The sequence below is a fragment of the Haemorhous mexicanus genome, chromosome 1, assembly GCF_027477595.1.
Source record: "Haemorhous mexicanus isolate bHaeMex1 chromosome 1, bHaeMex1.pri, whole genome shotgun sequence".
Classification (NCBI taxonomy): Eukaryota; Metazoa; Chordata; class Aves; order Passeriformes; family Fringillidae; genus Haemorhous; species Haemorhous mexicanus.
The window spans coordinates 25,088,118-25,100,379 of NC_082341.1; the positions used below are offsets into that span (position 1 = coordinate 25,088,118).

The window sequence follows — 12,262 nt, forward strand, 5'->3', positions numbered from 1 at the left end:
CATCTTGAGATTTGTATATTCTCAACCATTAAATAATTCACAAATTATCACTATCTCTGGAAATCACCTCCTAGCTTATGCAAAAAATGATAAATTTATTTAAACTAAAACAGAGTCTGAGTTTCACAGCAGTGTTTAAACAGCAAAGCTAGAGGATTCCTGATTGTCCTTGTGCCACTGGAGAGGATCTCAGCAGCAGGCAGTGTGACATGTATGCACACACAGCAGCTAAGCCAAGGTCATTCCAAGCAGGCTGTCCCCTCCTAAGATGATGCCGAGCTGCTTGTCAGGTTTTGTATTTTTAGCAGGTTTAGCCCAATTTATTTTTGAAGCCTGTGGTATGTTTGCTTACAAAAGCATCCCTGCAAAGTGTCAATATTAAGTCAGCTTAAACCCAACCCATTCCCCAGGGACCAGGCAGAAAAGCATCTCCCGGCTTCTGCTGGACTGAGAAACACAAACATGGGGTACCTGCTGCAGGGACACTCCTTCCCCACTCTCAGCCTGACAGGTAACATCACCAGTATTAGGCCTTTTCTTTTTTCTAGAAGCGCTGTCACAGGGAGTTAGCTGGAGTGCAGGAAGCAAGTGAGGTTACTTTTTTATCCATTTGCATAACTCACCCAGAAACCAAGAGAGGACAAACATTGTCCTCAGGGCGTTTTGTTTGTTTGCAAGGCAATCTGACAATCCTTGGGCTGCAAGCTTTTCAGAGCAGGAATGCATCCTTTTGTGTCTGGAGGAAGCCGACTTCGGCACAGATCTTCCCCAAGATCTCTGGGCAGAGCTGCAGCACGATTTGGAAGGTTTTGAACTCGGCTTCCTGTTAACAAAGCAGCCACCGGCTCTTCAACACTTCTGCCCTCCCTCTGCTGTCTACTGACCCTGAAGAGATGGGCAGAAGGAGAGAACAATCCTCCAGGAAAGTTAATGGCAAAGGGAAAGGCCACCATGGGTGGGGTGGGGGTGTCAGTCCAGCCCTGCTCAGAGAAGATGAAGGCTGTGGCCTTCTGAGATAGATCTGACATACAAGAGCTGTGCCTGAGCTTTGTTCCTGGGATGGGAGCTTTGCCCTTCATCCCAGAATAAAGAACAAGTCATAAATATACTGCCAGGCCTGGGAATGAGAGGTCACCAGGAGGCAGAGAAATTGGTTTTGTGGAACACTAGCAACGAATGATCCTTATCACACTAGCCAAGAAGTTATGCAAGCCCTACAATAACTCAGCACTAATTCCTCTTCCGTGCCTGGCTGCAAAGCCTTGGCAGCACTGGGCTTCAGTGTCAGGCAGCAAAGGAACGTGCTCTGGTGGGTGCAGCCTGGGTGTCCCTCTCCAGAATGAGCCCGGAAGAAGCAGCTGCCAACCAAGCCCATCCAGTGGCCAGGCATTTCCTCTCCTGGATAAGGGAGAAGGTGCAGCTCTGCACTCAGACATCTTCCCAGAGCTGCTGACTTTCCACAGAAACCCCTGATACTGAATATCAGGCAAATCTGAGGGATGAAGTATAAAAGCAGCTCTTCAACAGCCTAAAATCTCATGTGTGAAGCACAGGCAGCGCCCAGTGAGAATGTTTTACTTCTGTGACATTCTTTAACCGAAAATCCTGATGGTTAATTTTGAAGGGTTAATACAAGGGAGAGTTTTTTTCCCCTTATTTTTGAAATGAAAGAGCTGTCGTTCACTGGGAGGAAGCAGCTGCTGTCTGTCAGAGCCCAGTGGTTTAGCCAGACTCCAAGATGCAGCTGCAGGTAAATGTCATCTGCTCCCCCCACCTTCACACACAAGTGTTGTTACTCATACCCCTGAGCTCCATTTCACTAAGTAACTTCAAAGTACAAATTAGTCCAAGAGAATAACTTTCATGATGACCCAAATAAAAATACAAAATCAGAGTGATTTCCATTTCAGTATTTCCACAAATTACTGCACAGTATGATATTGCACAGCAAACTCATTCTTCTGCAGAGACACTGCATCTGTGCACTCCCTCAGTTTACAGCCAAGCTTGAAGGCACCCGCCCCTCACCCCCCACTCCAAGGAGACAAAGCCAAATTCCTCATTTTAGAGGTTGTCATAGAAGACACCCAACAGGAACTTCAAGTGACTAGGTGATCAGGCTGTTCAGAGCTACTAACCTTCCCCCAATAGTAAAGATCAAAATATCAAAGCTTCAATCCTTGCTTCTGACTGAGGAAAAAGTTTCTCTTTTTTCCTGAGTGACATCTCCACCAACAGACATCTTTTCTGGGCAGTGAAATGGTAGCAATTTGTTCTCAAGCTGCAGGTGTTTTCATAGCCTACAAGTGCAAACATTAGCTTCATCTTAACCTGACTTTATCACTGAAGCTGCACAAGACATTCAATGTACTACACTATTTCCATAACAGAATACCATGTGTGCATCTGTTTGAAAGGTTTATTTCTATCTTCATAAATACAGAATTTTCTAAACACTGTGCAAGGCACCAAAAATTAAGTAAAATCTTTTATTTTAGACTATTTTAATCTCTTTTGACTCAATGAAGTAAATAATCTGAAACCACCTATTTGCCAATTACAAGCCAGCAGTTAAGGCAGGTACCATTGATACAGTGCATGAATTTTCTATTGCAGTTATTTAAACAAGCAGCGTTTTACTATAGAAGTGCATATACAAACTGAATTCCAAACACCAGCAACCCAAGGTAGGCACCCAGTTATGAAATTTCCTTGTATGTGTAGTAGAATGCCAAAAGTTCTGCCATAAAGTGCAAAGACTATGGACAATAACACTTTCTTTTGAGCATTTTGATACCAGTAACATAATACAACGGCTAAACATTTATAAACGTGGTTTCCATTACAAAAACATGTTCCACATAAAAGCTCCATAATAGAATCCAGAAACAGAACTTGTGCGTGATTTCGAAAGCTGAAGCTGTACCGGCATACTTAGGTACCGGGTATAGATTTGCTGACCTCTACAGACACGCAGCAAGTTTCAAACCAATTTCCACGCACAGTTCCAAATCATTCTGCTTTGAGCACCGTGATATCCACTGAGTTTTCCATCTGAGTGACGATGTGTGACATCTGCCCTGGCAATCTGCAACTGAGCATTGCCTGTAAAATGATCTGGTTCACAGCTCTCACCCAGCCCTCCCCAATAAACAGAACCTAAAATTAGTGTCTTCCCAACACAAGCACATGTCAGATGTGGACTAATACATTCATGGTCCCAAACTTAAAACAACTGGTAAGAATTTCACAGTGATCTGGTTACGGAAGCACAAAGACAAATGATTCCATTTAAGATGAAAATTACCCTAAAACTCAAATGAAGCTAATCTTTTATATGATGAGAAGCTAAAGGAACAAAGTATTAACCAATTAGAAAAGTGGCTCTTTCCCAACTAATAACAAAAACCCTACAGCAATAAACTTAGGGTCCTACTGCTGCAGCAGCCTTTGAGGTAGGTGGCGATGGCTTAAACCGAGGTAGGTAAAGTCCAAACTTGTTTTCAATCCCTGCAAAAGTGGCAACTGCCAATTTATAACCACCAACATGATCGGGGTTAGGAGCAGGGAGCGTGATCCTAGATTTAGGAACTGTCTCTGATCCAGCTGGTTTTCTGCAAAATAATAAAAAGAATAAATTAACTTCCATAGAGTAAAATCAGTATTCACGAAAATCTCCGTAAATTTAATGAGACATCTGAGTGTACTTCCCTGCAAATAACTAAAAGGCTGAAATGTAAGGAGAAATGTCCAGTTTTAAAACCTTCCAGAACAGTTAGGCACCTTCATGTTGATTGAGTACGGTCAAATCCAGGTAAAATTTGCAGTGCATTAATCAAAACTAGTGTGAGGTAGCAGGGGTTCATAAGTCTTTGCTATAGCACACAACCAATCCAGGAACATAGCAGAGTTTAAGTAATTTTTCTGGTGGCTTTCAAACCACTGTCCCCAAAGATCCATAGAATCTGCAGGTGCTCTGGGATCAAATTAAACAGCTACATGTACATCCACCTGTATTGTCAACAAAGGCAGGAGGCACAGCTGAAATGCCAACAAATTGGTTTTGACCTTGGTGACCACTATATATTTTTTTGGATGTCAAATGCCTGTCTAATCAGGGATGCAGCTCCTGCACCAAACAATGAGGGCTAATGCAGAGTGTATCCTGACCTGGCAGGAATCACATTTTTCCTGCATTTACATCCCCAGCCCATTATTTAGCCTCCCACTGTCTCTGTTTACACTAACATAGGTCCCCTGCTAGAAACTGTGACATAAAATATGGTAATATCTTGCTATGAAACAGCTACTGGAATATCATCCCAACCTCCACCAGTAAAGTGTAGTTGAAATAATATTTACAAAGCCTTTACAACATGTCCTAGCAAGCCACTGCCTCTGATGTTCCAAGGAGGACCAAGACCCAACAGAACCAAGGGTAACTTCTGGATCCCTGCTATATTCAGACATCACATACTTACACTCCTCCAAAGTCCACATAAAACCATCTCTGCAGGAGCTCGTAAGTCACCAGAGTTACACCAAACTGAGGAGAAGATCGAAATACACGAGCTTGAAAGAAAAGAAGAGAGTTCCTAAGTGACAGTTGCCACAATCAGAAATCACTTGGCAATCAAAGCTCTTTTACACACCTCCTGCTCCTTTCCAGAGAGCCTTCGGGCCTTCTTCCCGCAGGATCTTGACAAAACAGTCCACAACGCCACTGTAGGTGGTCTGTCCTGCTCGGGCTGCCACCTGGAGCCTTGTTTTGATCACATCTGCAGGGGTGACCAGAGAGGCTGCAGGCATACCTGAACAACACAAAAGTCATCAGGTGAGTACCACTGCCTTGGCACATATACTACACACCTAGTTTATCCAGAGGGAAGGAGGTCTTTCCTCCTTACATCAGGAGAATCCAGCCACATTTGATTTAAACAGAACCTGGGAAGGAGAACAAGCAACAAGCAGCAAGAGGTTGCTGTTGTGGACATGGCTTAACCCAGAGAGAGCTTCTCCCAGAGGAACAACCATATCACGTGCCTCCTGCCACGCTGGGAGGCACAGATTGGAGTTTCCAGTGCTAATCAGAAACTTGCATAGTTAATAAGCACAAAGCTTTTGAAGGGAAGGTTGATATTTCCCTTTCCTTTTCATTCCTTTCTGTGGTTCCTGGCATCCTCGTGTACACTGTGCTAGAATAGGCAGTACACAGACACAAACACAGACACACAAACACCTCTCACACAGAAATCTCATTGAGAACCAGATAATGCCATGCATGCTCAGCATCACTTGAGAGCTAAGGCTTACAAAAAGGGTCATTCTTCTCATTAGGAATGGCAGACTGCTCAGCTGCAAAGCCACAGCTGACATCCTCAGCAGAATATGTGGAAGAAGATTTAAATTTTTCCTGGCAGATAATCAACTAAAAGTAAAAAATACCAAATTACCAATGGGTGGTATTTCTAAAATCATTCCTATCCAAACTTGAGGCATGCTTAGAATTGGGAAAAAAAAGACAAAAAAAGGCAAAGAAAAGCACCAAGACTGTACCCAGAAGACATTGTCTCTTATGGTTTTATTACTTTTCCATTCTGCATCTGTTCCAAACCAACTTGGTTAGATGTAGATGCATAAATCTTCTTTCCTTTTTTTTTCCCCAGCTCAATAATTCTGTAACAAATTTTATCCAAACCAGCATAGTCTGGCCTCAAGCTCCAGAGCACCCTTCCTGCAGACTGCTCCAAGAGATCAAATCATGAGAATATCATTGAAAGAAGATTTCCTCCTCCTCTTCTTGTCCCCTCAAAATAACTCATACACTGAGCATGCATTCAATGCAAGCATGGGCTGTCTGGCAGGCAAGCATTAAAACCTGGTCAAGGTTTCTGAACTCCAAAAACACTGAATTTCCTCTTTGCTTAGCTTTACCCACACCAGGGCATTGCTTGAGTCTTCAATTTAAAACCAGACTTTTGTCCTTCAAAAGCCAACCAGTGTTTTCACGAAAACCAAAGAACTAACTTAGAAACAATTCTGCTTACTACACACTGACTTCCATCTCCTTATCACTCACTCCATATTATTGAGGATATTTTGCACTTGAGGTACTTAAAATCCTTTCTTTAGGAACTATGTGTACAGGACAAAAGCATTTACAGACTAATCGAAGTTACAGATTGCTGCCAAGAGAAGCTTACAGCCAGAATGTGACAAATAGCCCAGCAGGAGTTGACAAGAATCAAAAGGAGCTGGGGAGGAGAAGGAACTTCACGGAGGCAGTAAGCAAACAGAGCAAATTAGGGAGAGATCCTGCAGATGATATTAGAATCATCTCAGAATATGCTACAGCACAACAGGTTGAGACATCTGAAAACCAGAAGCAGATCAAGCTAGACGACACGTGTTGCCTGTGACCCCAACCACAATGGAAAGGAAGATGATGTAAGCAGTACAAGCAACACCCACTGGCAAAGGAGGCAGATGCACATCTGAGTATGGCTAGTTTGAATATCCCAGCACCATGGGCTGTGTGTGGGAAGGGGGAGTTTCCCATATGCAGCCAGAGCTCATGCACACATCTGAAGTCTGATGACCAGGTGAGATCCCTGGCCAGAGAAGAGACATTGCCCAGAGACTGAAGCCAGCTTTTCAGAAGTGGTGGGTGTTTTGTTCTGTCTTTCCCTTGATGTTCTTTTGGCAAAACAGTGGACACATGCACCCCCATCACACTTTACATGTACCCAATAAAACAAATTTCTTGGTTTTATCAACAGTATGATGAGCGTTGTATCTCTAACCCTGTAATTTGCTCATGAGAGTTAACCTAGGATGGGATTCACAGGAAGCACTGGATAAAATTCACTTTATAACTAGATTGGTGAGCCATATCAGCAACAATAAAGACTGCTTCTGTGCCTGAACTTCAAAGGGACGGTTATCTCAGTCTGCAATCACCTGACAATGGCTAGAAAGAGAAAAATAGGAAAACCTAAGAAATTACTTGGCTTAAAAATGCCATCTTATGTTTCAAGTCTGTAAATATGATCTAAAGTTCAAAAATTGTTTTGTTCCATTAAAATGGGTAAGAAATAAGCTGGCTGTAAAAGCTCCTGTTGGAGGGTTTGGAGCCTGGCTTTGGAATGGGGTGGGGGAGGGGAGAGGACAAGGGGGTTTTGAGCAGCAGTCATTGGAGCACAGCTGGCTTTGCTAGTGCCAGCTCAATTCCTCTGGGCTATGAGCTACTGAATACAGATCAATATGCTTCAACATAACAAACCAACTGATCTGAGCTGCTCTCCAAGACCAGATGCTGGCCATAAAAGTGCCTTGTTCTCAAAGACACAGCCCTGTGTACAATTTTGACCAGGAAGTTTTCTCAGAGAGGAGAAAGCTTAAAATTAAATGAGAAAACATTGCTAAACCACCTGTCTGTACTGGATTCATGCCATTCCATAATTTTTCTCACCTGGCAGGTCACAGCAGTTTGCCAGGGAGGGTCCATGCTGGAGAAGGAAGCTGCTGGCTGCAGCTTGGAGAGACCAAGCAGCCCCCATCAAGCATGGTGGAAATACCAGCTGATTTGAGCCCTCCTGCTTGCTACACACTCCCCTAAAGGTCCTGCTGCACAAATTTGCAAGCCTGTTTGTTTCCTAGGTGGGAAACCATGGACACTGCAGGAGCAGGACTCTCAAGCTGCCCCCTCCGGCAGACAGCTACCAAGTGGTGGCCCCCTGTGGGTGTAGAAGCTGTGGAGGGACCAGCCATGCAGCAGACAAGGGCAAGCTCAGGCTTACAAAGCCTCTGACTTCTCCCTTAGGCTCTGGCACACTCAAGCTAAATTCATCTGTGAGAAGTTAAGCATGTTTGGGCTCTTCTGTCTGCTGTGCAGCAGACTAAAACCCAGTGCTCAAGACCACACTCTGCACCTCTGTCATATCTGGGTGTATCACGGGAATTAGCAACCTGTGGCCCTGCAGCAATGTTTTCAAGATCTTCTCCTTTATTTAATATTTAAAAAAATGATAAAGGTAAAATCCTCAAGAAGCCAAGTAACTTCAACGGGATACTGAAGGTAGCAAATGCTGTCATCATTTTGTCACCTGTTATATCATTGTGTTTGGAGCGCTGTACTTCCAGTGTGGCTTCTGGACTACATATACCAACATTCAAGATTCACTTGATCATAAAGAATTTTATGAATGCCATGGTTTTGTTTATAAATAATTACAGCAAAACATTACCTGACACTGAAACATAGCTAAAACCAGCACAGAAACTTCACAAGGAATGATGATAAATGAGAAAAAAAGAATCAGCAAAAAACTTTATTATCCATTTCTTTTGCTTTCTGAATGTTATGATTATACCAGGATCTCACAGTATCTTCAACTTGCTCTACAGCACAGTAACTTTGCTGTTTCTGCAATAAGGCTGCAAAACACAGTATTGTTGCATACAGTCCTTTTGAGCATTTTTGGTTACTGCTGTCACTGCCATAACTATTGTGCTGCCACAGCAGTATAGAGCCACCAAAAAAGAAATTTGGACACTTACCAGCTATTGATCCAGCCAAGAGCAGATTTCCAGGGCTGACCCTCCCATCTTCATTTGTAAATGAAGCTTTCAGATGAGCGTAACAGGGGAAGTAAATGGCAGAGAAGGGGATGTCACGCAAAAAACATGCCTTAGCACCCTGTTTGAAAAAGAGAACAAGTTTTGAGAATGAGCAAATTTACCATGATGAACCATGAATATCAGAGAACAGACAGAGCAACATTGTATTTTTTCAGTTTGCTGCAAAGGGCTTACAGAAAAAGCAATTTCTCCCTCAAAATTTTGAGAGATTCGTGTATTTCACCCTGCTGAGGAGTGTCTCTGTGGTTTTTCTTGGTTCAGTAATTTCTGTCATTGTATGTATCTCATCTACTTCTTCTCCCTCACTCTGAGGTACTGTAGTTATGTGCTGGTAATGGAGACAATACCACGTGTTTGAGTAAACTCTGAAAACACCTTTGGAGAGCTTAAAATTGTTGACCTTGTAGCCATGAACCTGTAGTGGGAGTTTAAAACTTTTGAAACAGAGCCCCAGGATAGGTCTGACACCTCTCATTCCCACTTTAGATTAATACTCCAGGGGAAACAGTGCCCAGTACATACCTCTATACAGGCACTAGAATTGATAATGCAACATATATTGAGGGAATAGGGGAATTAACAGCAAGTCTTTTTGCAGAACAGTAACAGCATAATTTCCTTGTGAATTTTAAAGTACAAGTTATCTGGGATTCAGTTTGTTTCAATAACTTTCATCTCTTACTGCTAAATTTGCCTTGCTATCAATTTGTGGGAGCAGCACAACCAGCCAATAAAGTTACCAGCAATACAGCTGGTTTCAAACCTAAGAGGGAAGCGAACAGAAGAGGAAATTTTTGGGGTAGTGGCAAGCAATCAAATGTTTTTCAAGCAGGGGGAAAAGCAAACAGGCCCCTAGGGAAGGTCAACCAAAATAAAATATCAAATAGCATCCATGCTTCATCAGCAAAGGGATTTGTAGTCTGCCTTTCCTCAGAATGCAGATCCAGAGGACAGCAGAGCCTGCCAGGACTAAGACCAGGAGGAAAGCACAAACAAGAGGTGGCTTGGGAAAATGGGTAAAATCTTTCAAGCTTGAGAAAGAAATGGTTCATGGATGAGCCTAAGCCTCTTCTCTTTGAAGCAAGGGTGGAGACCTGGTGAAACTGCTTGAGGTTCATCCACAAACCCTCGGGAGGTGCCCTTGTTACTGTACTTCTCTTGTTCACAGGTTTAGGAGCACATGGCTCAGTGCCAGACATTTCACAGGGGACATGTTAATATCCACATAATTTAATTAAATCTAATGATATGCCTGGACACATCTGTAAGCTTAGCTTGTATTATAAATATAGCACTTATCCAAGTTAGATGCTGGTTATCAAAGACAGAAGACCTGCAAGGTGTCAGAAAAATCATGAGGTTGCCCTTCCACGAGGCAAGGCAGGGGAAGGCAGCAGGATGTGTGACAAGATAACCAGGTCCTGCAAGCTACTTCTCAGGAGACTCTAATAAGTGCAGCTTGCAGTCAGAGACTGCCTCAGAAAAAATAAGATTTATCTAAAAAAGCCATTAGATCTTGTAGTCAGACTTTCTGTGTGTCACAGACTCAGCAACTGAACACAGGGAGCACAACAGGTTCTGCTCCAGCCCTCAGTGCTTTCCCCCACATTTTCTCAGCTTATCTCTTGATGTTTTCAGACTTAGTACTGACCACTTCTCCTGGCACTCCCTTTAGAGGTCAATGACTTCTGCAGTTCAGACCCTCTGGCCTCTCACTCAGCTGGATGTCTGATTTATGCTGCCCATTGCTGGTTCTTGTTACACCATTCCAGAGACACCAAGCCAAATGCCACAAAGGAACTCAAAAAGCACTGGTGTTGGTCCTGCTCTGCCCCTTATGCCCTGCCTTGAGGACACAGAGAAGGTGAATTTTTTGTACTCAACAGAGACAAGGATTCTGGACTGTCTTGCGCAACAGAAGCCTGTTGAACAATTTACCTTTAATCTTCATGTAGACAAGACTAGGGGTTTTACCAACTTCTGCATGAAAAATCCCAACATTTTAAGGATCAAATGTCTGCACTGTATTTACTTCATAGAAAAATTATGGGACTCCCTACTGAAGCACTCACAGACTGACATAGTTTCTTCAAAGATTTATTTTTAGAGCATGTGTTTCCTCAGAGCAAATCTCCTCACTGCCTTTGCCCTCAGGGCACATTACTTTTATTTTCTTTGCAATGTCATTAAACACCACACACATTTTTTTTCCTCTGCATTTTTTGCATACCCTGAAATATACTGATATAGAAAGTCCAAATGCAAGCAACTCTCAGTTCAACCTGAGCTGCTAATATTCTTCCCCCTTGATTAAAAGGCTCTTTTTCACGGGGCAGAAGTGGCATCTTGTTAATATCACTAATAATATACATTCAGGTATGCAGAGAGGGAAGGATGTCCATCAACTTAGCTGGCTCAGTGTAAACAAAACCTGGATCAAAACTTGGATCCACTTTAATAATAACCAGGCTTGGCTCTGGTCCAGCATTGCAACAGTCTAAAGTTTCCCCCCATCGTTCCGTTTAAAGTCTGGGAAAGCATGTTTAAAAGCAGGCCCCATTTAACTTCAAGTTAATCATCCGCAACCAGCCTCGGCCAATTAGGAAGGCTTAGGGAGATTGGCCACAGTATCTTGAAAAGCAAAAGAAACATTTATTTTACTTCTCGCACCTTTTTGATGTGGACAACGTGCTGAAAGCCAAAGGGAGTTTTAATCAATCCCCAGAAAGCAGTAAGGAGCATCCACCCGAGTTTATTCTGGCAGCCAAGGTGCAGACCTGCCAGGCATGAAATTGCTGGGAGATCCTACCCACCAGGACATGTGCCTTCCTCGCACAACAGCCACTTGGCTCCCATCCTCAATCTCTTTAATAACCTTAAAGCTCTTAATCTCGGATAGTATCTCACTGAATAAACCAACGGAGAAAAAAAAACCCTGATTGTCAAAGATTTGGATAAATAAACCCAAGTCAGTGCTGGGGCAGGTTCTTTAGCATGCTAATTCCTGCTTATACCAGCTCTACCTGCAAATAAGGCTCTAAACAAACTATTTCTACTACAAGGGGAAGGTAATTACACTGACAAAGGCACCTCTGTGTCGGGTTGGGCAGAAGGAGCCGGCAGGTCTGGGAGACGCAGGCTTAGCCTAGTCTCCTGCAGTGAATGCACATTGTCTAGTGCAGGGGGAAAAATGCCAGACTGGGGGAACCTAGCAGCATTCAAGACAACAGTGGTGCACCTTGTCTGCGAGAGTTATTTAATGCTTCTGGCACCTGTACTTACAGCCACCCCCTCTTTTTCTCTTTTACAGGTTTAGAATTTATTTGGCATGTATAATTGTTATTTTGATCCTATAGCTACAAACAATAGGCAGCATGTCATTTCTTGATCATTTTGCATTCTTCTTGGGTTTTACTACAGATTTAACCCTTTGGAATCGGGGCCCTAACAGCACCTAACAGGTTTTGTAACAGTCAGTCAAATATTACTGGTATTTGCTTTCAGGGGCTGCATTTTTTTTTTTCCCACTGTAAAATGGCATTGCCTTAAAAGCTACTATAGGTTTTTATTCACATACATTTATACCAACCAAACTATGAAACTCATGTTAGAGGAATAAAAT

The 12,262-nt window shown here is 42.9% G+C and overlaps 1 protein-coding gene across 1 annotated transcript in view; it reads right to left on the minus strand.

Moving 5' to 3' along the window:
- Positions 1–2,475: 2,475 nt before the first annotated feature.
- Positions 2,476–12,262, minus strand: part of SLC25A13 (solute carrier family 25 member 13) — a 99,336-nt gene continuing 89,549 nt past the window's right edge. Inside the window, exons 15-18 of the mRNA XM_059843456.1 lie at positions 8,560–8,698; positions 4,653–4,811; positions 4,482–4,572; positions 2,476–3,614 (exon numbers count right to left, since the gene is read on the minus strand). Coding sequence (XP_059699439.1) covers positions 3,425–3,614; positions 4,482–4,572; positions 4,653–4,811; positions 8,560–8,698 — 579 coding nt within the window. The 3' untranslated portion in view covers positions 2,476–3,424. The remainder of the gene's footprint in view (positions 3,615–4,481; positions 4,573–4,652; positions 4,812–8,559; positions 8,699–12,262) is intronic.